This window comes from Gouania willdenowi, chromosome 8 (assembly GCF_900634775.1).
Source record: "Gouania willdenowi chromosome 8, fGouWil2.1, whole genome shotgun sequence".
Taxonomy (NCBI): domain Eukaryota; kingdom Metazoa; phylum Chordata; class Actinopteri; order Blenniiformes; family Gobiesocidae; genus Gouania; species Gouania willdenowi.
Genome location: NC_041051.1, coordinates 17,928,141 through 17,955,687, shown reverse-complemented (window position 1 = coordinate 17,955,687; position 27,547 = coordinate 17,928,141). Strand labels below are relative to the sequence as shown.

General features: G+C 35.9%; 3 protein-coding genes across 8 annotated transcripts; 1 reads left to right on the top strand and 2 right to left on the bottom strand.

Annotated features, from left to right (window-relative positions):
- Nucleotides 1-287: 287 nt before the first annotated feature.
- Nucleotides 288-6,424, bottom strand: dsn1 (DSN1 component of MIS12 kinetochore complex). The gene is made up of 11 exons (XM_028454958.1): nucleotides 5,265-6,424; nucleotides 4,986-5,022; nucleotides 4,177-4,423; nucleotides 4,003-4,076; nucleotides 3,020-3,092; nucleotides 2,817-2,898; nucleotides 2,653-2,709; nucleotides 2,481-2,552; nucleotides 2,223-2,370; nucleotides 1,094-1,181; nucleotides 288-1,000 (listed from the first exon to the last, which is right to left on the bottom strand). The coding sequence occupies exons 1-11, from the start codon at nucleotides 5,297-5,299 to the stop codon at nucleotides 918-920; spliced, it is 996 nt and encodes a 331-aa protein (XP_028310759.1). The 5' UTR covers nucleotides 5,300-6,424; the 3' UTR covers nucleotides 288-917.
- A 127-nt stretch (nucleotides 6,425-6,551) lies between these two features.
- atp13a1 (ATPase 13A1) lies at nucleotides 6,552-21,298 on the bottom strand. Its single transcript, XM_028454896.1, has 25 exons — nucleotides 20,788-21,298; nucleotides 19,677-19,766; nucleotides 18,270-18,533; nucleotides 18,034-18,189; nucleotides 16,880-16,949; nucleotides 16,683-16,789; nucleotides 16,454-16,583; nucleotides 16,314-16,369; nucleotides 15,239-15,365; nucleotides 14,978-15,115; nucleotides 14,775-14,895; nucleotides 13,876-14,033; nucleotides 12,022-12,197; nucleotides 11,830-11,940; nucleotides 11,614-11,739; nucleotides 11,420-11,528; nucleotides 10,350-10,543; nucleotides 9,297-9,393; nucleotides 9,030-9,205; nucleotides 8,771-8,885; nucleotides 8,484-8,680; nucleotides 8,215-8,357; nucleotides 7,452-7,563; nucleotides 7,222-7,365; nucleotides 6,552-7,131 (listed from the first exon to the last, which is right to left on the bottom strand). The coding sequence occupies exons 1-25, from the start codon at nucleotides 21,193-21,195 to the stop codon at nucleotides 7,021-7,023; spliced, it is 3,636 nt and encodes a 1,211-aa protein (XP_028310697.1). The 5' UTR covers nucleotides 21,196-21,298; the 3' UTR covers nucleotides 6,552-7,020.
- A 284-nt stretch (nucleotides 21,299-21,582) lies between these two features.
- Nucleotides 21,583-24,665, top strand: chchd5 (coiled-coil-helix-coiled-coil-helix domain containing 5). Of its 6 annotated transcripts, none has more exons than XM_028454974.1 (5): nucleotides 21,583-21,708; nucleotides 23,121-23,185; nucleotides 23,754-23,890; nucleotides 23,987-24,138; nucleotides 24,417-24,665. In XM_028454974.1, the coding sequence occupies exons 3-5, from the start codon at nucleotides 23,760-23,762 to the stop codon at nucleotides 24,443-24,445; spliced, it is 312 nt and encodes a 103-aa protein (XP_028310775.1). In that variant the 5' UTR covers nucleotides 21,583-21,708; nucleotides 23,121-23,185; nucleotides 23,754-23,759; the 3' UTR covers nucleotides 24,446-24,665. The 6 variants fall into 6 exon arrangements, with proteins under 6 accessions (XP_028310775.1, XP_028310772.1, XP_028310773.1 ...); XM_028454971.1 differs by having other exon boundaries at nucleotides 23,750-23,890; XM_028454975.1 differs by having other exon boundaries at nucleotides 21,610-21,708; nucleotides 23,124-23,185.
- The last annotated feature ends 2,882 nt before the right edge of the window (nucleotides 24,666-27,547 follow it).

The window sequence follows — 27,547 nt, the reverse complement described above, 5'->3', positions numbered from 1 at the left end:
AACCTCCCTTTACTCACAACTCTCACGGTCACAACCTCACTTGTCTTCTCTCTGCTTGTCCCTACGCTCTCCTGCTACTCCCCTCAATACAATTCCAGGGAAAATCAGTGTATGTTGGAGAACAGATTAAGTATTTTACTTAATTCGTAGAAAAAAACCCCTAATGTAACGTCATAATACATGATTAACTCAGATAAGTGATACCAAACAAAGATTTGACTGGCTGGTATAATGTCAAAGCTTTATTCTGCACCAGTGATCAAGGAAAATGCACAATTTGAGGGGGAGGGGTCCACAAAGGTCACCGATTAAGTTTTTCATCCTTGGTTTTGACTAGAGGTTTATAAGCACGATCACACAGATTTTCAGATACATTTGTGTTTAAAAAGACCAACTGCACTAAATATTTTGTATATGTACTGGTTAGAGTTTATACATGGAAACAAACAGAAATACATCAAACAGATGACATCTACACATTTTATTTAAAACCGTAACTTGTATTAAACCGATTCAGATGAACAGGTTATTTAAAAAAAGGAGTAAATAAAACATTACAAAATACTAGACACTAAAAATAAATCTGCCTCATAAACTAAACTGATAAAAAATTTCAGGTTTTATATAAGGTTAATGCATTGTTAAACAGATTAAGCCACTTGGAAAAAAAATAAAAAAAAAAAAAAACACAAAGCGTCGAAAAATTTTCCTCAGCTCGCTAGTGACACCTGCTGGTAAAATTCATTAATAATAATGGAAGGGGAAAAAACCCTCAAATCTGAAGTTTATTTTTTAGATAAAAACATAGGCAAGAAATCGGTATTTTCACAAACACAATAATGAATATAGATTTAAAGAAGAACAAAAAATGTGTCCCATATATAAGCAACAAAATCAAATGTCATCCAACCAGGTTACTATGTGGTTGTGCTGGGTAATGGTGCAATCATTAGATTCTTAAGTGTGTCCAATGAAATATCCTGGAATCCTGCCTCGGCCGCTATTGGGAGACAGAATGATTATGAGATGAGCAACCTAACATAATTTAATTTTTTTAATATACAGTAAAAAATATTTTTTGTAAGGTAATTACCCAACTGGCTGCTGGTCTCTTTCAATAATGACTGTGAATACTCCTTGATGGACAAAAGCTTTCGAACCATCCTGGACTGCAAATCCATCTGAAAAATAAATTAAAATAAATTCAATGAACAACTCGGAACTAGGGCTGTGCGATTTAAAAAAAAATCTCAGATTTTTTAAAGAAAAGTTTAAATTAAATTTTTTTTTCAATGAACTTAAAAATGACTGTAGACATCAGATATTTTCAAAAGTGCAACTTTATTGCTGTGACTGTCCTCAAGAGTTAAAATGCATAAAACAATCCCAAAATAAAAAGTAAATGAGGCTCTTTCATTCAACAATTTCACCAGGTTTAAGCAAAAGTGCAACAGTAACTTCACAGTAGCTTCAATTTTCTGATTAAGAAATCAGATAACTACATATTTTATTACATAACATTACATTAAAAAAATAATAAACTCTTCCCTTAGCATCTCAGTATGCTACGAATAAAAAATGAAACATGCCTGTGGCACACATATAGCCCACTCAAAGGGTAAACACATGTAAACAAAGAGGGGGCTGGCTCATAAGGATGGGTGGGGGAAAAAAAGAATTTATTTTTTTAAAACTCAAATTTGCAAAATAAAAATTGTTTTTTCAACAAATTTGATAAATCGATTAAATCAATTTTTTTCCCCCAGCCCTACTTGGAAGCAGAATTTAATAAACGCATCTTCACCAAATGTCCTTACTGCGGATTAGAAAACCATTCAACGACTTATTACTATTGCTTTTTCTTAAAGGCTTGCTAAACATTTACTGAAAATTTCAACACATAGAAAGCTTTTTTTTTTCCTTCTTCCCAATTTTGGCACAAACTATTTAAAAGCTCATCTAGCTTTCACAAAATCTGCCACATGTTTGATCATTAGTCTCCATGCCAAAGGGAAATTCTGCTCAAAACTTTAACAAATTGCACATTACTAGTTTTTTAACTAATAAAATATTAAAAAAAAATGGGGCCTAGGTATCCTGTCACAGTGGCTACCCTGATATAAACATCTATAAACACCATCAAACCTCAGTAACCCTGTGCAGGAGCAAGTACAGACAGAAGATGAACTAATGAATGAATGAAAAAATAATAATAAACATACAGTCATTTCCATGGTTTGAAGCACTGGCTGTTGTCGACAGAAAACAAGGTGGTAGTCGGGTTTATTTTGTATTACGTGGTACTGCGAGGACTGTGCCATCAATGTTGGATCGAGAGGGACACCCAAGTCCTTACCCTGCTCCACCTTCCTACAATCAAAGATATAAATGCACTGTAAAAATAAAGTAGACAAAACAGTATAGACACATCAAATATACAGGTGATTTTTATATTTTTCTCAATAGGAGCGGATTTTGACCTTTTCAGTTCTTCAGCTTTACTTCGATGTTTATTCAACAGGGCCTGCCAGTTTTCACTTTCAGCCTGAAGCCTGAAAGAAAAAAAATGGCATAATAAAAGAAAGTTCTAAACAATTTAGACTAAAATGTATATGTTTTTTTTTTTAAATTTATTATGAAGATAGAACAAACCTATCAATAGATTTTTTCACTTTTTTCATGAATCCCTGGACGACAGGAACCCTGGAACTGAAGGCAAACAATAACTAATGCAGCACATGCAGAAGTTATCAAACAAGAACATTCACAATTTATAATCAACGCTAAATACTTCATGAGCATGTCAGGTGCTTTACCTGGCCTCATTAGAAGGCAGTTGAGGTATTTCCCTGGATATTTTTGTTCCCAGATCACACCACTCTTTCTGAATTTGCTCGACTGAAACACAAAAAATTATGCTTATCTTTACGTTCGGATTCAATCATGATTTTTTTTTTTATTTTTTTTTTTAATAAAACAAAAACAAAAACCCTACATTTCCACTATCGTCAACACAAACCTTGCTTTTTAAAAGACTCCACTGAGGTATTTGGCACTGATGCAAGACAACTTTCAGTTCTTTCAAGTGCAAGCTGCAAACAGAGCAAAGAAGAATTTGAGATACATTAAATATCTTCAACTACTAACACACCATTGAAGATCATATCGGTTTTTAATGCTGTCACATATTCGGACTACAGTTAAAAACATGTATATAATTAATGAGAATGTCCCGATACAACTTTTACCGATACCGATATCAGCACGAATCATACATACTTTTATTACTTATTTTGTAGTGTGGAATATTAAAAAAGGCTTGATTATTAAAAAACAAAAAAAAACAAAAAACAGATCAATTTGTTATAAACCAATGGATTACATATAATTAACCTTATACAATAAGAATATTCTATGATTGAATAAAAGAAATTAAAAAATAAAATAGAAGATAGTGAAAAAATAAATCCAAAAAAACCCAATATATGTTATATTGGAGATTTTAAATGCAGTCCGATGAAATCAGATATTCATTTTCTGGTTAGTATCAGATATCGGGCGACCGTGGCTCAGGTGGTAGAGGGTTGTCTTCTGATCAAGAGGTTGAGGGTTCGATCCCAGTACCTGACTATGTGTCGAAGTGTCCTTGGGCAAGACACTGAACCCTAAGTTGCTCCCAGTGGTCGACTAGCGCCTTGCATGGCAGTCCTGTCCCACTGGTGTGTGAATGTGAGAGTGATTGGGTGAATGAGCTGATGTGTAAAGCGCTTTGAGACTGCTTCAGTGTGGGGATAAAGCGCTATATAAAATCAAGTCCCTTTACCATATCAATATCAGATCGGGACACCCCTAATAATTAATAGATTATTCCTAAATCAAATTAGGGATAAGATACACATACTGTATACACCAGTGTACCTGTTGGCTGTAGCGTTGTGTTATAAATTCAAATTATAGTAGCTAATTTTGGTAGAATTTTTTATTTATTTTAGTTGGGGTTACCTTCATTGAGGCTTCCATCAACTTTTCCAGTCTCTCTTGTTGGGATAGTGATGTGGCAATGCTCCTGGATAGGACTAGAGTAAACCCACAGAGGTGTTTATTTTTTTTATTTTTTTAAATCTGTTTTTTTTTTTTACACTTAAACATTGGACAAAAAAGGCCAGTGAAGCTTACCCTGATAGGGGTTTGGAATGATAGGGAAGGAACGACGGGTTAAGGTGGCTCTCTTCCATGATTTTCGCCGTGTACTGGTGCTATCGACTGGATCTTCAACGTGAACCACTTGGGCGTTTGTCTCCAATTGCGATCCTTCTTCTGATGTTTGTGTTGTAGAGGATGGGAAGTCATCCATACGAGGAGATTTAGATGCAATAGTACAGGTGGGGCTTGAAGACGAGCATCTTTTCGATGACGAGTTACCCTACGTGCACACATTAGACATTAGATCTGCAAAGGTTACACTTCAATTTTTTTCCCCCCATTAATTTATTTAGCACATTAAAAAAAACAACATTAAAGGGAATGAAGCCCAAAGGACTTGTATAGAGCTCCAGCCCTTTCAATAAACACAAACAGTTTAAAACAAAGGCTAACAAACAAACACTTGTAAAATCATGAGACAAAATGCACAATTAAACTTTGATATGAGTAAAATATCAAAATATACAAAGTACACAAAATAAATATCAAAAGACAAATGAAAATATTGAACAAAATGTTATTTATAGAGCAAAGAAGAAATACAAATGTACATACATACACAGGTGAATACAAACACATATTACACGTGGATTGTATTCATGGTGGCATGTAGTAAAGTGAGCGAGGGCATGAAGTAATTAGGTGTAATGTAGGACATCCATTAGTGAATCTCTAAAACACACTATAATTGTACACTATTTCAAAATTTGGAGTTTAGATACAGTGTGGTAAAGGGTTAGCAATTTTATTGGAAGTATATTACCAAAAGGTGAAAAGCTCACCTCACTTTGGGCTTCATCTACAACGACACGCTCGCACCTGAAAAAAGTTGGTTTTAATTATAACAGAAAATGCAATCCGTATGGGACAGTTAAGCAAACACAACAAAAACATCACGATAAGTATCAGACTAAAAAGCTGCTTCATCCTTTAACAGTAGCGTAATTATAGAAGTATAACTACTTAAGTACCAAACCCTTTGCAAAATCTGGCAAATATGATCCTAGGACATTAGATAACATTTATTTGAAGCCGTAAACAGGATGATATAGGAAACATACTTTCCACGACCGTTTTCGAGGTGCTGTTCCGCCATTTTTCCCTCACAGTTTTGATTGCAATGCGCGCCCAACAAGTCCCGCCCCCGCCCCCATTTCCCATGAGCAAAGCATCATGGGAAATGGTGTTTTCCCTGAAACGGTAGCGAGACCCGTTTCGATTAAAATGTTTGCTTTATTGTAAGTCTTGTCTTACTTTCGAAATTGTGCAAAAAATAGACAATATAGCATATATTTCCACTAAACAAAGGCTGAAATGTTCAAATTATCTTCATTGAGCTGTGCTAAAGCTAAATGTTTAGTGGGACAACAGTTATTTTGCATCAGTAAAGATGATTTAAATTAACATTTCTAACCATTGATCCTTAGCCTGTCAAGGTAAAGCTGGGATTGGACATATTGTATAGTGCACAACTGAATTTATACCTTTTCTCTTCATGCCTCTCTCCAAAATGATCTGACTTCTTTATAATCTAATCTTGCTATAGTTATTCTAACACTGAGTGTTTGCTTACAGGGGGTGAGGGTGATGGAAAAAGGCATCTTATTAAAGAATTTATTGATACATGAAAAAGAGGATAATTTCTCAATAGTTCAATCTCTATTCAAATAATAATAAAAAAAATAAAGGGGAAAAATAAGTATTAGCAATTGTATATTTGTAAAGCAAATACAAAAATGTGTTAAAAAAAAAATCAACTTGTATATTTACCCTCACAGAACAATAAAACTATATTGTTGATGTTGTAAACATATATAGGGATGATGCCACATTGGGTGTTTGTGTGGTGGACGGGGTTTGTATGAGGTGGGTGTATTTTTAACTATGTAAAAGCACTTCGAGCTGCTTTTCTTTGTATGAAAAGCGCCTTTTAGAAATAAAGATTGATTGAGTGATTTAGTCTAATACGTTTGTCAGGATTTTGCAAACAAGAACCGTTTAAAAGGTGGGATTACAGGGGGGCTTGTGTTAATGTATTGCTTGTCGATTAGTCCGTTACCATTTTAGAAGGTGGTGGGGAGTTTGATCTACCCAATGTATGCTACTTTGAACAATCTGTATACATCTTAAACTATATATAGTCAAATTTACCCAAGTTCAAAAGTTCTGTTATTTCTGATCATTGTTTTGCTACCATCATGTCAACAATGAGACAAAAAAATCTTTCAGGGTATGAATTTATGGACTATTACAATATATAACAATGTTTTACACAGCTATCTGCTACATACCAATAATTATCAATTGCTCCAGCTGATCCCCTTCATTTCACATTGAAGCGAGGAGTCTTTTGTTGTTTAAGTCCATTAAAGATGTTTATTTTTCTCCTTTTTAGAAAATCACAATGGCAAATAAAAAGAGAAATTCCCAAACACTTTTGTCATTCTCTTGGAGAACGCCCCAATTTTGTGCAGGTATATTTCACTCTGGCTGGTACAGGTGAACACTCCACTCAATACTGCTGTCTTTATGGCCCTATTATCAACCTGGGGACAATTGGAATAAAAAACCCAAAATAAAACGGAAGAATAAAATAGTTATGGGGAAAAAACATTATGAAATCATAGATTTTCAAAATACAGATATTTATGGTGAGTAAGGCGGCACAAAACTGAATAAAGTTAGGGTACAGTCCTGCACACCCCAATGCTCCTGCCATATGTACGTCACAGCAGTATTGATTCTCTTTCCCCGCCGATGTGTGCTCTCCTTTTCCAGTTTAGTTTATAAGGGCATTGGTCTCTTTTGGCACTGAGTTCAAGAAGGCAGCCTGAGTGTTCCTTTGCCAAGCAGGAACTGTAGAACCCGGTCCACCAGCAGAGCGGTGACAAAGTCCACAACCAAAACCTGGGCAATGATGAATTTGAACTGCAAAGAAGTGAATGGGAAACGTGTTTTGTAGTGTTAACTTGTACATGATCATTACAGAAAAAATATAAATAAAGAGTGTCAGCTTACCTCAGTAGGAATATCTACGAGAGCAAACTGTTCATTGAATTCTGGTGAAGAACCGGTAAGAAGCCCCACAATTGCTAAACCCGACAAAGCAATACTCCACAGTAGAGGTCGGTTCTCACTAAGAGACTCCATAAAAGGATGACCCTATAAACGAGTGACACGTTACTCACTGTCACATATTACAAAATAATGCATGTAAAACAATGTTTTGTTGTATAATATGCAAGTACCTTATAATTAATGGCAAAGGTAGCCATCTGCATGGCCATTGACATTATGTACACAGTGCTGTTAATTAGACTGGGTTCAAACTCTTTATAAATGTCTACAAACCGCTCCTCTCTGCAAGAGAAAAACAGATATAAATGCATCATTGTCACTGATGCCATCAAATCAAGCTGAAATGGTACATAGATACATCATTTGTACAGTTTTTTATGAAAGAATTGAGGAAAACTAATAATTCACGTAGGGCTGGGCAATTTTGCCTCAACAAAAATCTCTGATTTTTTAAAGAAAAATTCAAGTTTCGATTCTTGATTTTTTTTTTTTTTCAGTGCACTTAAAAATGAAAACAGACATCAGATATATTGTCAAAAGTGCAACTTTATTGCTGTGATTGTCCTCAATAGGTAAAATGCATAGAACATTCCCAAAATAAAAAGTAAATGATTCTCTGTCATTCTATGTCAACTATTTCAAGCTTTAACCCAGGTTTAAGCAAAAGTGCAACAGCAACTTCACAGTAGCTTAAATTTTCTGATTAAGAAATCAGATAACTACATATTTTATAACATACAACATTACAATTAAAAACATAATAAATTTGAGTTTTTTTAAACTCAAATTTGAAAAAATAAAAATCATTTTTTTCCATCTACAAATTCAATAAATCAATTAAATCCATTTATGACCAGCCCTAAATTCACGTTGATTATCGTTTCTCAAACAAGGACTTTGACATTAATAGTTAATGGAATGACTGATTTTTACCTGGGCGGACTTCTGCTCTGAGCCTCTTTGTAAAGATACACCAGACTAAAGAAGTGAACCGCAAACTGAAGCAACACAGTTAACACTGTGTAAAGATTGAAGATGTTCGGTAAGGGCCGCTCTCGAGACAACGTTTTCAGAGGCTACAAAATACAAAACAAATAAATTAATGAGTTTGTGCATAAGTCTGGGGAAAAACAAACATTGTGTATAGAATATATTTAAAAAAAAAAAAAAAAAAAAAACTGTCTATCTGCTGAGATTCCCACCTTGGAGCGAGAGATGAAGAGAAAGCATCCAGCTAGGAGCAACCCCTGCAATGTTGCCTGGAAGTCACTAAACTTGACTCCCTCAAGGTAGAGGACAGACTGACTGTAGGCCAGCACCAAAGCATTGAGAGCAAGGATCTTAAACATCTGAAGTGTTGTTACAAGAGTGCATCGCCCTTGTTTTATTACATGGCAGACTAAAAACAAAAAGGAAATACATTTCAGATATGTAAAACTGTTGAATAATCAGACCTTTCTAACTTTTTAATTGCAAAGGTAATACTCACTGCACTGTATGGATGACAGCTTTGAGGTAAATGGGGCAGCAATGGAGGCATCACCCAGTTTAACGACTTGAACCTGATCCTCTTCAAGTTCTCGTAAGACCTGATTGATTCTCTCCTGATGCAAAAACCAAAAGGACTCAATCAATGCAAAAAATAACAACCCAACTACCTTTTTTAGCTTAAATGTCGGTTACATAACACACTTTTATGAGCATGTTTGCTGTAGGTATTCTATTTTTAGCAGATGTCAGAGACACACCTTTTGCTGCTCTTCCCTCAGGGCCATAATTCTCTGCCTGGCTGCCCTTGAGGTGATCTTTGTTCCTGAACTCTGAGGTGGCAGAGGTCTTGCTTCTGAAGATGGTGTTTCTTTTTCTTTCACACGTTTTCTTTTTTCCGGCATGCGCTCTGGGGCATTGGCCAGCAGAGCTACACCTGCAGATAAACAATATTCATGTTTCCAATGCTGTCAAGGTCATTTATAGGAATGTGTGTCTTCAGTTATAGCTTTCACATTAAAACGTACCTATATGAGCATGTTTTAGGGCACCAACATCATTTGTACCATCTCCACACATCAGGGTCACATAACCCATTCCTTTTAGACTGGTGACCACAAACTCCTAAAGGCAAGGCAAATGTATTTGTTTAGTGCATTTCATACACAATGCAATTCAATTTGCTTTACATGAATAAAAAGTGCAACAGTTTAAAAATCAATAAGAACATTAAAATCAGCAGTAAAAACATTAAAAAAACAAAAATAATGATTAAAAATCTCCCCCTCAGTCATACGCAGTAAAGAATAAAGAGTGTCTTTAACCTAGATTTAAAAAAAACGTTCACATTGGATGTTGACTTTTGTTCCACATTCATAAACCATTATGGATTCATAAATCACTGTTAGTAGTAATACTAATACAGTATAACCATCATACCGTGTTATTTGTACAAACGCAGTCTTAACATTTTACACCCTCTTAGCATCCTTAAGCTAATATGCTAATCTCTTATCCATAGTATTAGTAAAATACTGATACTTATGCCTGTAGAGAACACAGAATCTTACCCTTAATATTAGTCATAAGGAGCTTAAAGTTAATAATTAAAATACCTTAAGATGTTCACAAACATTCAGACAACTAAACAATCCCTGCCTCAACTATTATAAATAATCCTAATATTTTTAGGTTAATATAATTTTTTGATAACACTTTACCTAAAGTTTCTTACATAACGCTGACATTACGGTGTCATTATTTGTCATTAGCATGAATAAAGTGTCATTAAGGCTAAATAATGACATCTTTGGAGCTATGTTGGCCTTTTTTGGGTTAGGTGGAAGGATCTAGTGGGGTTAGGGGTTAGGAAGGGTAACGGTTAAGGTTAGGGTAACAAACGACACTTAATGACAGGGTTAGGGTGACACCTTATTCATGCTAATGACAGGTGTCATGTCATAATAATGACAATGTAATGTCAGCCTTTATGTATAAAACTTTCAGGAAAATACAGTGTCATAACAACCTAATCTTTTAAAGAAAGAAATGTTTTATCTTTGCACTACATACAAACCTACCTTCTGTTTTGGACTGACACGAGCAAACACTCGTATATGAGGAAGCAGGGCGTGGACGAGGTGGGGGTCACAGCTTATTCTCGCCAGCCCTTCTCCTGTTACGCATAAATCGAACTGGTCCACCAAAGAAGGAACCGAGGGTGGAGGCAGTGGTATACACACAGTGCCATCAATGGATTCCCACTGCCACTCCCCTAAAAAAAGATGAAATAAAAATTAATACAAGTGTCATACATTGGCCACGTTTACATGGGAGCTTTATTTCGTCTTTAAAGCGGAATAAAAGTTAATTCCACTTTAAATTGACCATGTAAACACTTATTTCCTAATGCTAATTTAATTCCGAATTAAACTTACATCCGAATTAGGTGGCTGGTATATTCCGAATGAGATAACTCCTCTTTCTTGTAAACACCTAAATTGCTTTATTCCGCTTTAAGTTAATTTGGGTCGTTCTGCTCTTGCACGACTTGCAATGATGATGCACTGGTGACGACATAATCCAAGATGGCGGCGGCCCGGACTCCTAGACGAGACTATTTAATAAGAGCCTTAAAATACATGGATATAATGAAAAGAATAGATGGAGGGAAGCATAAACATGCAGACTTTCACACAGACCTCGGTAAACAGAACAGGCTTCACCGGACGACAGGCACTAGGACCCGGAGGCGGAGTAAATGTGTCCCCTTACTGCATTCACAGGCTGTAATATCACCAAGTTTATCATTTTACTGCTGCTTCAACACTACAATCAAAATAAAAGTGAAAATAGTTCTCGTGTGGTTGTCTGTCTTATAACCGACAATAAAAGGTTTGTTGTGTGTTTTTCCTGATAGATGTGATACGTCATGTTCACCCCCGGTCCAATCAGAGCCCTTCCCAAACCCAAGACCTAAAGCGGAATTAAATGAAGTAAATAAATGTAAACCTCAGTTCGGGAGTGACAATTTCCATGTAAATACAAAGCAGAACACGTTAATTCTGAACTATTTAATTTGGAATAACTAATTTCGAATTAAAAAACATCATGTAACAGTGGCCATTGTAGTTTTAAAAACGAAACTCACCCCTATTGTGGCTTGGCTGTAAAATAAGTGTGTGTTCTTTCTGAATAAAGTGAAGCTCTCGAGCTACGTGGCACGCTGTTAGAGGATTATCACCTGTGATCATCACCACCTGAGAGAAAGAGCAGAGGAATTTCAAAACTAAATTCTAAGCTGTATAAAAAACATGAACATTTTCATATGGTTATGTTATTTACATGATGTGATGCATCTTGGATCTCTCTAATCACAGCTTTGCTGTCACTCTTGAGGGGACAAGACACCACCATGAACCCAGCAAAATGTAGGTTACACTCCAGGGCATCACGACTTATCTCCCGGACCTGTGGAATAAAGTAGTAATACAACTCAGATGAGTCTCAAAAATAAAACATCTTTGAAATAAAATGAATTGCAAATAGGTAATAAAGAACCTGCTGATGACTGAGGTGTCCAATCTCCTTGTAGCCCAAAGCCAAAACTCTGGCTCCTTCCTGTGACATTTCTCTGTGGACTTCATCATAGCTTGTTGGACATGCTGAAAACTAAAAAAAAAAACCCATGAAAATAGATGCGTTTTGGCCAGTGGACAGCTAATTTAGCAGCAAGAAAAAAGTCAGTGTTACCATTCCTCTGAGTGTTTCTGGAGCCCCTTTGACAGTCGATATGTAGCAGAGCTCAGTTGAGCCCAGTTTTTCATAGGAAGCCAGGACGGACATCCTTTTCAGAGCACTGGCAAAGTGGAACCGCTGATGGATCTTGAGCCCCTGGGTTTTGATGCCTCGAGCAAACACCTTTTCATCTGTCCGCAAAAACCCAAAAAACATACTCTTGTACACTTAGGTCACAACAAATTGGTGAGGTTACAAGACGTTGTGATCCAAGATGTAAAAATGTGTTTTAAACTATTCATTCAAACCATTTCAAAGGAAAGCATGAACTGACATGATGTTTTTAAAAAATAATAATAGGTACACCAAAATGACAAGATTATAAAATCATTTCCATCTTTAAACAAATTAAAACAGGGTTCCTGCATTCAAGTCAAATTAAATTTAAGACTTTTTAAGAATTTTTATTGATATTTGAAATTAAATTTAAAACAAACTTCACAGTAAACATAATTGGGGAAAAAAAATCACCTCATCAATTACATAAGGTTAGGAGAATATTTTTCTCGTGTCTAGTGCAGGCAAGCGACTGGCGGCCCCCAAAGTAAACACATAAAATGACAGTAAAATACACAAAAAATACAGACTAAAAATAAAATAAAAAAATCACTCCAAAAACACAAGATGACTACAAAAATAGCCAGAAATCTATTAAAAAAAAAAAAACCAAGAAAAATATTAAAAATAAAAACCATTAAGAATAAAGGCATTTTCACTAAATTTACATTTTCCCATGTTGTTTATTCATTTACAAAAAAAGAAAAAAAAAGAATGCTACCATTTATTTTGAAATGTGAGACTAATTACAATCATAAAATCTAGGGCTGTAGTTTACCAAAGAAATGGTTGGTCGAACAAGACTATGGCACACGTAGCGATTAGTCGACAAACAAAGAAAAAAAAAAAAAAAAAAAAAAAACAACAACAGAGAATGAATGAGGAGGTGCAGAGGAGGACGAGGAGAAAGAAAAAGAAACAATTATTTTATTTTGACTTTTTGTGGTGCCGACTTCTTTTTAAACACTTTATGATATCAACCTTATTCAAGCTTTGACCAGAACCCGACAAAGCAAAAATGAAACCTACAGGTCCGACAGACAGTAGGTATTTTTTTTATCAGAGCCCGACCTGAAACTGACAATTAAAACCTATTTTTTACTCATACAAATGACATATTTACATTTGTTTTAGTGGTAAGCCTGATTTTATTAATAAACTGTTAATGTCAACATCAGATCAGTGCATAGGGAAACAAATGCACGTCAAACACAGGTACGCTGTGTGCCCGCGGCGCCAGAGACAGTGGATTTATTTACATAATATACATATCAAATATAAGGATAATCCATGTTCTTGTGCAGAAAAAGGATTGATTTAATAGTGGATGCTTGTTTCAAGCCTGTCACAACTTATTCCCTCTCTGATCTGATCTGAGGACAGCTGAAGAGCAACACTTTTTAGTTTTTTTGCAGCGCAGCACGCACTTACACAGCTATTGCTGGACATAAAATCATGTTTAGGCGTTAAATAAATTATATTTGATATTTAATCCTTATCACCTAAATAAGTACATTCCATTTTTTTTTAAACCGTATTGAAACTGATACCTAAATTACCAAAGTTGGCTGCCCTAATAAAATCCTACTTATGTGTTAAAATGTTTGAAACATTGATTTAAGACTTTTTAAGGATCCGCGGAAACCCTGTAAAATAGACAGTTGACCAAATAACACAGCAACTCTTTCCCATCGATTAACTCAGATGATTTACATTGTGCATTGTGTATGGTTGACATATTATTTATTATACCTTTTGTGAGGCTCCAGTCTGCAGCAGTGAGCATAGCTTTCTCTAATGGATCACCAACCAACTGTCCGTCATCCAGCGTGACTAATGAGTGACATGTGGCAACTACTCGATGCGTCTCAACTGGGATCTCAGATACAGGCATGACCTCTTTCCCCTTTCTGTGAAGGAAACAGACATAAAATTATTAATATATCTTTTTTGAGAGGGAAGGGGCTTGCAAAGTGAGAAGTAAATACATTTTAAGTCTGTGAGTGTGTGGACAACAAGGAAAAGCTTTTGTGTTTCAGTGTGTGGAGTAAGATTCTGGAACAGTTTGCCAATGGAAATTAAAAAGTGTACAAATATCAAGCAATTTAAAAAATGTAAAGAAAATACCTTTATGTTGTATGACAATTTAGAAAGTGTGTAATATGTTTTTTTGTGTGTATTATAATCAAAATCATATAAAGATGAGACTAACTCTAATTTATTAAAAGCAGCAATGCTTAAAAAATAGGATGAAAAATCAGATTGTTTACTGTAATGTAGGAAAAGATTAATAAGTTTATACCTTCACCCACTCCCTTACGAACACAAAAAGTATGTGTATGCACTAGTAATTTATGTAATCATTGTTTTGTTTTTTCTGGAGGGAAGCCATCTGCATCAAATGTTTTGTTTATTGTGATATTGTTTCTTGTTTTATTGCATTTGCAAATTGTCCAAAATAAAACAGTAAATCAAATCACGTATTACTTGATGAAATGTAAAGACTGAATTCAGGATTGAAGTGATTTTAAGGTTTATAATGTAATACATGATGTGACGATTCATGGCGTATTGTAACAATTTTAAGAGACCTGCTGCAATAGCTTGTTTCCCACTTCATAGTTCAATGTTTAGTGGTGCACATGATTTACCTGAGACCTGCCACTCCTCGAACCACCAGACTGTCACTGGTCAATGTTCCCGTTTTGTCAAAACAGCAAACTTCCACTTTCCCTGCAAATGGTATTCTGAAGGGCTCTGTGCAGAAAACATCTGAGCACGAGTGAAGACAGAAGATATTAATACAATGATCATAAGCCACTTCTTTCATCTTAATTATATGTTTTAGACTTACAAAGTTTAGCGAGGGCAATTAGAGATGTGTTAACAGCTAGAGAAAGCTCAATCGGGAGCTCAGGTGGAACCACTGAGGTGAGGATAAGTGTGCACTCCAGAAACAGCTTGTAGCGGTTCCTGCTGGCATCCTTGGTCCCTGAGGAAGTAACACAAAGCCAGAAATGTACTACTAGAAACAAAGCTCCACCATTTTCTTTAGTTTATTAAAATATGTGTTCTTTTCCATTAGATCCTAATGGGCTGAACTGGTGCATCTCACCTTCCACCCACACATAGGCAGCAGCAGCAATGGCAAAAACCAGGAGGAAGAGGATAAAGATGAAAGTCTCCAGGTTGTTTGCAGTAACTCTCTTTACACCAAAGAGAATGGTCCTCAGCAGTTTGCCCTGGAGGACAAAATTGGGATATTTGTTTATTTATTTATTTGTTCATTGGATCCCCATCAGCTTTCACCATAGTGGTTGCTAATCTTCCTGGGGTCCATTAAAGATAGGGTAGGCGATTTTCAAAAGCAAGCATGATTTTGAATGTAGCCTCCCCGATGGCTCCGCCTTTACCCCCTCCCCCGTCCCCTCTGTGCTCCATCTTACTCACATGCATGAGCACAGCTGCTGCAGAAGTGGAGCTCAGCTCATCGCTTGTATTGTGTAGAAACTTTGTGGTCTCATGTCTCATTCAGCAGTAAGTAAACGATAAACTTTATAATTATATATGTTAAAAAAACGTGACCAAAAACTCTGTTTTAACTCCGTCAGCTCAGTGTGAGCTTGTGCATGTGAGGGATCGAGAACGAGCAGGGAGACATGATTGTTTAAAAAACGGTTCGTTTTTTTGCATTGGTCGAAGTTTTTAGAGGTTTATACCTTCTACAGTTGACAGATTTTCTTCATTCCTTTTTGAGAGCACATAAGATCTTAATTTTTGTCCGGACATAAAAACAATTTCAACCAAAATTGCCTACCCTACCTTTACAAAAAATTCTAATACATATAAAAACAGAAAAATTAAAGACGGTTAAAAATATACAGAAACATTATGTAAAAAGGTACATCAAGACACATTCATTACACTAACAAATACATGATATATACCTTAACATTGGTAAAAATATGATGTTAAAGAATTTTTAAATATGCGTAAAGTTGACATGTCTTTCACATCCATAGGCAATTTGTTCCAAGTTCAAAGCTCTAAAAAGACAGACATTTTAAAATATATTCAAATGTATATATTCAATACACTTACATCTTATATATTTAATATAAATTGTTGTTTTATTCTCTAAAAATAAAGAAAGCAAAAAAATAAAAAGATGAGTGTTGTAGCATCGTCACCTGAGATGTGTTGAATCCTGTTCTCAGTACATAGGCCACACAGCCGTTGTCTACAGCTGCACAGAGAAACATGTTTTAAAAATTGCAATTTAGCCAACATGCTCGTGGGAATAAAGAGTTTAGAAGAAAGCTATGCTTACGTTTTAAACCAGCACTGGCCTTTAAAGGTGGACTATGCTGAACAACTTTTGTTCCACCAGAAATAACATGGAGGCGAGAGTCTGTCTGAAGATCAAGGATTCGCTCTGGGTCCAAGTCCTCTACTGGTTCCTGTACAAGCAATGTGGTGAGCTCTTAGTCGGATGTCACAAATAATGGATTTATTAACAAAAGCTTAGCCCACATTGTTTGTTTTGGTTTTTTTCTAACCTTCATTTGAGGAACAGACTCTCCTGTCAACATGGCCTCATCTACAATGCAACGGCCCCTCAGCAGCAGCACATCACATGGCACTAAGTTGTCTTGGGGTGAACGCCCTGATAAATAGACACGACACAAATAAAACATTTCATTGATCCAAGGCAGTGAAAAATCACAACAAGACAAAACTCAGAAAGGACACTTACCAATCGACACAATGTCTCCGGGGACAAGTTCATCACTTGAAATAGGTCGCCACTTTCTGTTACGGTACACCTGTAACAAGATACAAACCAGTGTAACTGGCATTTGATTGAAAACACAGCAAAAAAGTACCCCAAATGTTAGAAATATTTAATCATTGGAGACAGAGTTTTAAAATGCTCAGGTTAAAATATGATTTATGTTAAAAACAATGCTAAAAATTCATTACTAATGGCTTTTCTTAACACACTAATGCTCAGTTATAGTTTGTTAGTGTTTTTCACTAATGCAGGTGAATAAAAATCCCTTTAAATTGGAAATTCAGTACAAGTTTTAATCAGGAGCGAATCACCAAACTCACAACCAAAAACATGCCAAAGTGTCAGAAAACCATGTGTGAAAAACGCAGATCTGCACACTCACAACAATGCAAAAAACTTTAATACACAAAGCTTTCATTCAGAACACCTAGAATCAGCATGAGTGCAATATACGTATTATTGTGTGTTGATCTGCTTTTTCCACACAACACAACTTATGACATTAAACACAAACTATAATGGAATATATTTTGGATTTAGGATGTTGACATTAAATCAATATTCTTGCTATTAAAGTTTGGGATTAACTTCATAAACCCTATTCGCACAGGATTAGTTTCATCTAGGGACCACATGCAATTTGTAATAATTGCGGAGAATGTCTGTGATGTTAATCCCGTGTGAATCGGCCGTGTCAGTAATTTGTAAAGTAAAAATTCCCCCGCAAATTACATACTATATTTTGCTGAACTCCGAGGTCCTGTGATAATACTAATCCAATGCGTGATTATGCGTAGTTTTGTCACCGAGACATGTTTATTTACTTTTGGAAAATTTTAATATTTCTTTCTGCGTCCAGTGCCTACTTTTCTTCTTAGCACCCGCCATGTTGAAAACAATGCGAGCGAATGTTACGCAATAAGCAGCGCATTGACATCATACCTGGGAAATTTCCGCAAAATCTCAGGCTTCGGTTATCTTGTGCGAATTCGCCACATAAAAAGCAGACGTTGGGGGGGTCATTTATGTATTACATGGGGTCCCCAGATAATACTTATCTCGTGCGAATAGGGCTATAGAGTATATTTACTACCTCAGGATAAAATATGAAATACCTGAATCATGTACGGCTTGTTTCCCATGCGACGAATTTCCGACATGTTTCTCATTTGCTGCTGAACCAAAGACGCCTCAAAAGCCACGAGCATGAAAAGTGTGAAAACACTGTAGTACCAGTACTCATCCAGACACCAAAGGCCCACACAGAAAACCTGTTGGATGGACAGGGGGAAATTACAGTAGGGTTACACATTTTTTAATTCTGAGCGGGCATGCGTCGACAACCACGTACCTGAAAAACAAAAAAGGGTGCAGTGGCTCTCTCTCTGAAGAGCTCCAAAAAATCTGGCACCATCATCTCAGCACGGTTGGTGCCGTACCGTTTCTCTGCAGCTCGGAGCTCGGTCTCCTCTTGGTATCCACGCCAGGACTGAAAGTATCCCATTGGATTGCTGATAGGAAACGCAATTGGTAGAAAGCGTTTCTTCTCTTTGTAGTCAAAGACATAACGGATCTTTTGAAACTCAAAGGACAAAATTCTGTCTCCATTTTCATCCTGTTGATCAGAGACAAGGAAAAAGAGAAGAAGTTACAATTATGAGCAACACCATGTGGACTGAGGGGTTATAAAAACAGATCATCATAATTTTAAAAGGTTACAGCCAGTATCAACCTCCGAGTGGCCAATGAAAAAAGCGGAGAAAAAACAAACGTGTGAACGCTCTAAAAGCCCTTTTTAAAGATTTGTCAAAAATTGCACAATTTGCGTATAATTTTAATGTGTCGGTAATAGGGATGTAACGATTCACTCAACTCCCGATACGATTCGATTCACGATGCGATTCTCTCACGATTTATTTTACAAAATTGGACTGTAGTCAAATGATGACTGAAAAATATTCCTTTATTTTTTTTGGAAAAAATACTGACTACTAGAAAATATTGTATTGTTTTCCTTTTATTTTTCATTGTCAAAAGAATCCCTTGATAAACTATTCAAAATATCTTGCAGTGAAGAAGAGATGCTACGCTAGCAGACAGAACTAATAGAAAAACGTGACTTTTACAGATATTCACGTAATATTACAGATATTCACGTAATATTACAGATATCATTTATAAACCAGTTTAAGAGTAGAAGACAGCCAGAAAGAAAGTAGTAGCAGATTCCGCCCGCCGCGTTCACTGCTGGACAAGAGAAGGGATAAATATATATGCTGTTTAAAAAAAGTACTGCGCTTCAATTTTCAAAGTATCGATGTCAATCGTGATATCTATGAATCGATTTTTAACTGCCTTACGATTAATCGTTACATCCCTAGTTGGTAAGTATTTTGGCTGCATGATTGTTGTAAATGTCTTGCTCCGCTTATGGTAACAGTTTTAAAATATGGAAGAAATTGAATGGCCACAATATTTTTTTAACACCCAAAAAATCCTATTTAGGATTAGGAACCTCTTTACCAATGAAGATCTGACCAAGATAGGCACCAGCAATCACAAAACACAATGAAAATGTCACAAATACAACTTACAACTCAAGGTGAGTGTAATGGATGCAAAAAGCTTTACATTTCCTCAAACTGAAAAATTATTCTGATAAACCCCAAATACTTGTTATTCATTTGCAACAACAACAACATGTTTACAACAAAGACAAAGTGGCACATCTAGAAATGAAGTTGAGGAAGTAACTGACCTGCTCTCTTTGTAGCGCCACAAGCTCAGCAGAACCATTATTGGGGGTGGGTACAACCTTAGTGAGTGTAGCCTTGTTTGGATCAGGTTCCTGTGGGAACAGGTGACATGTTCACACACTTTGTCACTCTACATACATTCATTCATGGTTATTTGTGCTTCTTTAGACTTGATCTTTAAAATGATTTTGTCTATAAATACTAGTATACCCAGTTATAACAGGAACTTAATCGAAATCAAAATTAATCGTGAATCAAATCAAGCCCTTGCGAATCGAATCAATTTGGGAAACCTGCATCTACACCCAACTCTATGATCTATAATTCTAAAAAGGACTACGTAAGTTTATACTTCTTCCTGCTCCTTTTCATTCATGTAAACTGAGAAATGCGTGAGTATTTGAAGATGCAAGATACTGTTCTGTTGTTATTTCTTAATGTCTATTTTATTTTAAACTGTTTTTAAGTTGTCATTTATATGGTTGAAATATATAAAGAATTAAAATCAAATGTTTTCAATTTTTATTTTTGGGAAAACCCTTAACAATTGATTATTTGATTAATGCAATTTGCCCCTGGGATTGATAAAGGAATTCTGATTCTGATTAATATAGACAACCCTTGTTTTCATCTTTAAAACCAGCTCAGTAAATATGAAAGAATGAAGTGGAATCCAATTCAATACATTTTTTTTTTAAAAAACAAGAGGGATTTTAATTGTGAATCGTGAATCAAACCAAACCCTTGTGGGAAATTTGAATCGCTTCGATACCCAGCTCCATGATCTTAAATTCTACATGTTTTCAATTTTTCTTTTGGGAAAAATCGTAAAGAATCCATGTATTTGATTAATTAAAACAACTCCTTTCCATCTTTAAAACCAGCTCGTTTTAATTCTCTGCAGCAGATTTTTGTCCATGCTTGTCTTTCTTATTTGCCAATTAAAAGCAATTTAATCCAAATTTAAAATATAAGTGATTAACTTTTAATTTCAGGGAATTTGGGATAGTTCATCAGGGTAAATCTTTGGAACTACCATCGATAACCTTACTGTGACTGCACATAATGATGAAAGATATAGGCGATACAGAACATAGTAATGTTTATGTTTACCTTTGAGCAAGTCAGCCAACAGTGCGCGTGCACGGACCAATAACCAGAGAGTGCTGTAAGAACGTGCGCGATCCCGATGGCGGCTAACGCCAGCAGGCCGGCCTCCGGGTACTCAGAGGCTCCGTACACCACGAACCACACGTACAACCAGGCCGGATAGAGGACCGATAGGAAGGGTAGCACGGTGCCGTGAAGCAGACGGGGCCTCCGCCTGTACAGCGTCACCGAGCTCACCAGCTCGTCGCCAGAGCCGCTGTCACACTGCTGCTGCTGGTGGTGGTGGTGGTGGTTCACAGAAGGGGCCATTTGCAGCTCACCCGGTCCCTGGATTCCATCTGCACCCATGGTCCTGTTTTTACTGAGGTCGTTCATTGTAGACTGCACTCCCCCCCGGCCCCCCTCTACCATCCACCAGCTCTCCGTTCAGCTGCGCCGGTGAAAAAGACTAAATAAACGGAGCGGTCAACAGTGTTCACCACCAAATCTAAAAAAGCTTGTTCGCTACCGTGATTTCCGCATACGTCAGCACGCAAGGACACGTACTGTTTAACCAAGTAGAGCCTCATCAGCGCAAACCGAAACGGATAACTTGTCATTATGTAAAATAATATATCTATGCTAATAGTTTTTCATAATTTCGAGGCTTATTTATCAACATAAAATAAAAAAATAAAAACATTAGCACATCTCTTGTTGGGCGAAATGCTCATTTAGTAGTTACTTTGCCTTTAAATCTTAGCGGCCACATTGTGTGACTGACACAAATCTGAGCCAATCAGATTTTCAATGTGGTGTCTCACATCCGATCACGTGACACCAGCAGTGCTTCTATGGAGGCGGTGGACACATGCTGCTGTAGGAGTTAAATAACCTTGGGGTTTTTGCTAATGTTTTGGACAAAACCTTGTACAGGAGAAAGATGTAAGAACTTGAACGTAATTTATTTTGTTGTTGTTGTTGTTTTATTACTGATGTCTAGAGAAAAATGAAACCGTTTTTGAACATGGCTGCACGTTTACCACACAATGACACTGTTGTTTTAATACCTACACCTAATATTACCAAACCAATAGAATTGGGAACTCCATGGATTAATTTAAGGGGTATAGACCCTTTTTGTTTACTACAAATGTGGAAAATCAAGTTGAAAATTGCTCGAGACAAATCGTAATCGGTACCTTTCTGACAAGCTTTAGGACATTTATACTGTTTGATTATTTTATATTATGAGCAGGAGCTGTTTTTCACCATTCTGGTCTGGTCTCAGCCGGTAGATAGTTAGTCTTTCCTGTTCCAAAATGAAGGACTAAACCTTGCATATTCCCACATTTGATGAAATATCTTCCCAGGAGAGTGGACATTGTAATAATTGTGGATAGTGAGCTAACAACATGTTAAATCCCAATGATTAAGAACGGGATGTTATGAGAGATCAGTTATACAGTATATATATATATATATATATATATATTATTGTGGAAAATATTTGCTCCTAAATGGAGAGGTGAAAAGTGGAGCACCTTCTACAGTCATTTGTGAAATAATTTAATTTTATTCATGGTACTGTGATGGGATGACATAACAATAATAATAATAGCATAACTTTAATCAATGAATCAAAGTTATATCTTTACAGCATTTCATACAGAAAAATACACAGTATTAATCATTATTTGAATGAATAATGCAGTGTAAAGCGCTATATAAAATAAAATTTATTATTATTATTATTATTAATAAGATTCTAATTATTAATGCTACTAATAATTTAAACATGTATGAACATTCTAGCTGCACTGAAGCCTTCTTTCTCATTTTATATAAATGTTGTGTTTAAGGTTGACCATTAGATGTCGCTATATTTATTTGAAACAACAGATTCAAGCATCTCTTCTGATGACTTATGCCTTTTGTTTTCATTCAATTTTTGTTTGTTTTTTTGTTAACGTGGTTGTCATTTGTTAAAAAAAAAAAAAAAAATGTTTGATTTGTTCATTGTTGTTAATCGTTTATAACTGACCTTTAATGTGACAATGCCATTTTATAATATCCCACTTATTTGAAACTTCTGTCAGATTTGTGTTTTTTTTTTTTAAACCTAGAAGCTAATCAACCTTTAAGCACTGGATGGATTTATGCATTCGATTTCGTTAGATTTAGTTTTAATGTTAAATGGACCTGGATACGCCACAGCTCATGTTCAAAACTGCCTGTTTTCACACAATCTAAATACAATCTATGGTGTCTGAACTAACAGCAATTACACCTGAAGTAAAATCAATAATCACGTTAATAAAGCCAGGGGACAATTTTCCTATATTTGTTTTTTCCAGCAGGTCCTCCAGGACAAGAAGTGGATTGTGTATCCTACAGTGAATTCATTTCTCAATTATAATGAGTAGGGATGTACCGATACAACTTTTTCATTTACGATATGATACCGATATTGAGCCAATATCAGCATGAATCATACATACTTTTATTACATTTTTTTTTCTTCTTTTCTAATAAAAAATAAATAAATAAATTATTTATTTTGTAGTGTGGAATTAGGGATGTCCCGACAACTTTTTCACTTCCGATATGATACCAATATTGCAGACTTGCGTATCGGCCCATACCGATATGCATCCGATACGATATCAGCACAAATCATACATACTTTTATTACTTATTTTGTAGTGTGGAATGTTAGAAAATACTTGATCCAGTGATGTTACTCAAACAGAGAACAATAGTCAGCAACAGTAGGGATGAGAAAAACTGACCCATTTATTATAAACCATTTGGTTACATTGATTTTAACCTTCAACATAATATCTACAGTATTCTACAATTGAATAAAATAAATGAAAAATGAATTGGGAAAAAAAAAATCTGATATTCGTTTTCAGGCTGATATCAGACCGATATTGGATCAGGACGTCACTAATAATGAGTTAATTGCATCTATTCCGTTCAGGCAGGCTGCTATGGATATCACTGCAAAGTACTGCCATAAAGAAATGGAAGCTTATGGCTCGTGTGTAGCTTCCAACCCATCAACGTGGCAACATACGTGTCACAAGCTGAAAATGGACGTTGCTCAGTGCACTTCATCACAGTAAGACAAATGACTTGGTTTTGTGTTTAATGCTGACACTTTCCAAAGTGCTGGAGTCAAAGTGTATTCGTGATATTAACCTCTCAATGTGTAAAGCCCAGTGATCCAGAAGATCAGGCAGGACTGCTCCAAGCAGTTTGTAGAGTTTGAGCGCTGCCTGAGAGAAAACGCGGACACACCTGCCTCCTGCTCTCCACAAGTGGCACGCTTTCTGAGCTGTGCAGAAACCGTGGACCTCAGCGGAGTGGGTGAGTAGTACGAAAAACGCAACCCAAGGTCAAACTAGGTTGCGGAAAATATGAAAACACATAATCTGTCTTTTTGTCTACTCAAGGAGTGTCCTTTATCAAACTGAGTCATGCATGCTGAGAATTTAGTCTCGCGCTAAGCATCCAGAAAATGTCTGAAGCAAACCCATGATTCACAAGTTAACGTGTCAGCCAAATGGATTAAAATCAGCATTATCTTTATTTAAAAATGTGAAACTGTATTATTGTTTAGTTTTTTCTTTTCTTCTCTCTTCCAGCTATAAATCCCATGCCTTCCCCATCGTAGCAGTTGGAATTCTTCAAAAGCAGAAATACTCTTGGCAATTGTACCATGTCCTTGGAATGGATTAGGATAACATTGTTTATTGAATATAACTACTGCAGTATATTTCAACTGCATTGGAAGTTAAAGCACCTCTGGAAAATACACTTCTTTTTAGCTGTTTATTATGTAATAATGTCAGTAAGTTTGTTTTTTGCAAATAAAGAATAATAACAAAGGTTAATTGGCACCTTTTTTACTGAATTGTGTGTTTAAAATGGGAATAACTCTGTCATCCATGTGATCACAGACATGGGCAACTGGTGGCCCGGGGGCCACAATCGGCCTTCAGTCTAATTCTGTGCAGCCCCCAAGACAAATCCAGCAAAAATTGTAATTCAGGAAATTGGAAGTAATATGAAGCCCAACATAATCCACAAAATAACTAAAAAAAACACACAAAGCAACAGCAAAATGCACAGAATGTCAACAAAAATACATAAAAGTAACAACAAAAATATACAAAAAATATTTAAAATACACACAAAACCAACACCTGAACTCACAAAACAACAACACGTATACAAAATGACATCAAAGAAACACACAACTCTAACAATTACACAAAATGACAGAAAAAACACCCAAAATGGCAAAATGACCAAAAAAAAAAAATGAATACCCAAAATGACAAAACAAAGCAAACATAATAAACACACATATGACTCGTAAAATACACAAAATTCCAGTAGAAATGCCCAAAATGACAGATAAATACAGAAAATGACTCCAAAAACACACAAAATGACTAAAAATACACAAACCAGGAAAGTATTTTCCACTGCAGGAAACATTGTAACTGCACAAAGAGGTGCTCTGAAACCTGAGCATGTTGACCAGCTTGTGTTTTTTCATAAAAATTAAAAAGAAAGTAGTAACTTTCTGCATTTATTTGTTGTTCTAGGCATATACCTCAGTTAAGTTGCACTAAAGTCAAACTTGGTTTAAAAGCCACAGGCAGATTGTTTGTTATTTTTTATTTGAAGTTGTTGGCACATGGCATGTTAAAGCCAATGTTTTGACTGTAAAATATATTTCATACATAATTTTCTCATGAAGGTGTACAAATTTACAGATTAGTTGTTTCTTGTCATATACATTTAAAAAAAAAAAAAAAATCGTAGTAATCGCCTTGTACTTTAATATCGGGTTATATCGTATCGTATTGTGACCTATGTATCGGGATACGAATCGTATCGCCAGAAGCCAGGCAATACACACCCCTAGTGATAACAGTTGCCCCATCCCTGCATTTGATGATCTCTACAATGTCTCACTCCTCGGCTTTGAATCATGATCAAATATCAAACTGGAATGTATCGCTCCCACACAATCTCTTCTTACCGCTAAGTGACTTAGGACTAAGGAGTATGGGAAACAGAGACTGGGAGGTAGCCGTCTATCTAATCAGCACGACTTTTTAGAGAGACACGAGGGAGGCGGGTGAGTTATGAACTCTGTGACCATCAACTGGAACAGACATGTTCCGGTTCATTTGTTTCACTGAAACATTTCTTATCAGACCTGTGAGCTGTTAAGGATTAGTGCTGGTAATCTGGTGCTTTATCATTTATTGTATTTAGGACAAATAAGGCAAGTGTACTGTGGTGAAATAGCAGATTGTATTGAAGATACAGCAAAGTTACATTCAAAGCACATCACCGAGCAGCCACGGAGGAAAGAATAAGAGAGGAACTCACCTAATACTGCACAAATAAGTTACATTTACAATAATGTTACTGTCAAAACATTGAGAGTCAAACATTGGAGTTCAAAAATAATTTCATGAAGGAGTAGTACAGATTGTAGCTGATGTAAATAAAACAAATATCACCCTAATGCTATTTATTTCCAGTTCCACACTCACAATGTGATCCTGATGCACACTTGTTATTCAACAGTTCTGTAGAGGCCTTTTTGAAGTGTGGACCTACTTTTTGGCACATCACTACACATGCTACATTTTAAATATTGGCAGACTATTAGGAAAAGGGTGCCTGTACAAAGTATCTACCTAACAGCATTATATATTTTGAAGAACAGGTGACGACAACAATAAATACACTCGTACTCAGCCTTGGAGTACTTAGGCATGTATCCAGTGTTAGAATATTAGCACTTTGTAGTAGATGTATTGGTTTGACTGGAGTCGTCGTTTTCCCATTACACTGTAAAATAAAGGAAAAGCTAAACAACACAATTTTGTACAATGCTTTTCAAAAATGACCCTGTACCGTTATGTAATTGCTAACTTTTTTTTTTTTCCTTTCCCAAATTAAAATTTTGGTCCTTTTGTATAGCTGACATGCATGATCAAAAACTCAGAATGTCCAATAGAACACATCATTTAAACCAGTCTACTACAGTCAGTTGTTTTTGAAGTCACTGAGGCAATTTATTTGTAATTTTTCCGAGCCAAACATCCTTCCTTGTGGCTCAGGACACGCACACACACTAACCTGAGAGCAAAATTTAGTCCAAACCATACACAGTAGTGTAAACACTGCAGTCTTCCATAACAATCACTAATCTCTCGCAAAACACAGTTCTGCAACATTAAATAAAGTCTTAAATTACCAACTTTACATAAAACTTAATCTGTTACACCCCTGATTATTTTTTATCAATAAAATCATAGTGTATGCCTCATAGATCAATCAGTCAAACATAATTTACTCCAAAAAAGAAGGAAAAAAGGTTGAATTTCATGCTTGAAAGTTGGTTTTCATCTCCACCGTAAACACTGCATTGCATTGTGGGATGTGGAGATTCTGATATCATGGGGAATACTGGGAATAAAAATGGTGTCAAGAGAATCGCTGTCATTGTCTGGTGAAGAAACACAAAAAATCACAGTAAAAACACTTCTATGCGTCTGTTTACAGGACTCCACATCCCACAATGCAATGTGCGAAAATGTCAACAAACGGAATGTTTTGGATGGAGATGAAAACTAACTTTAAAGCGGCAATTTTGACCTTTGATAAGTGTTGACATAAGTGTGTATGTGCATTTGGTTGATTATTAAGGAACCGCTGATCTTATATATAATATGTTTAACATACA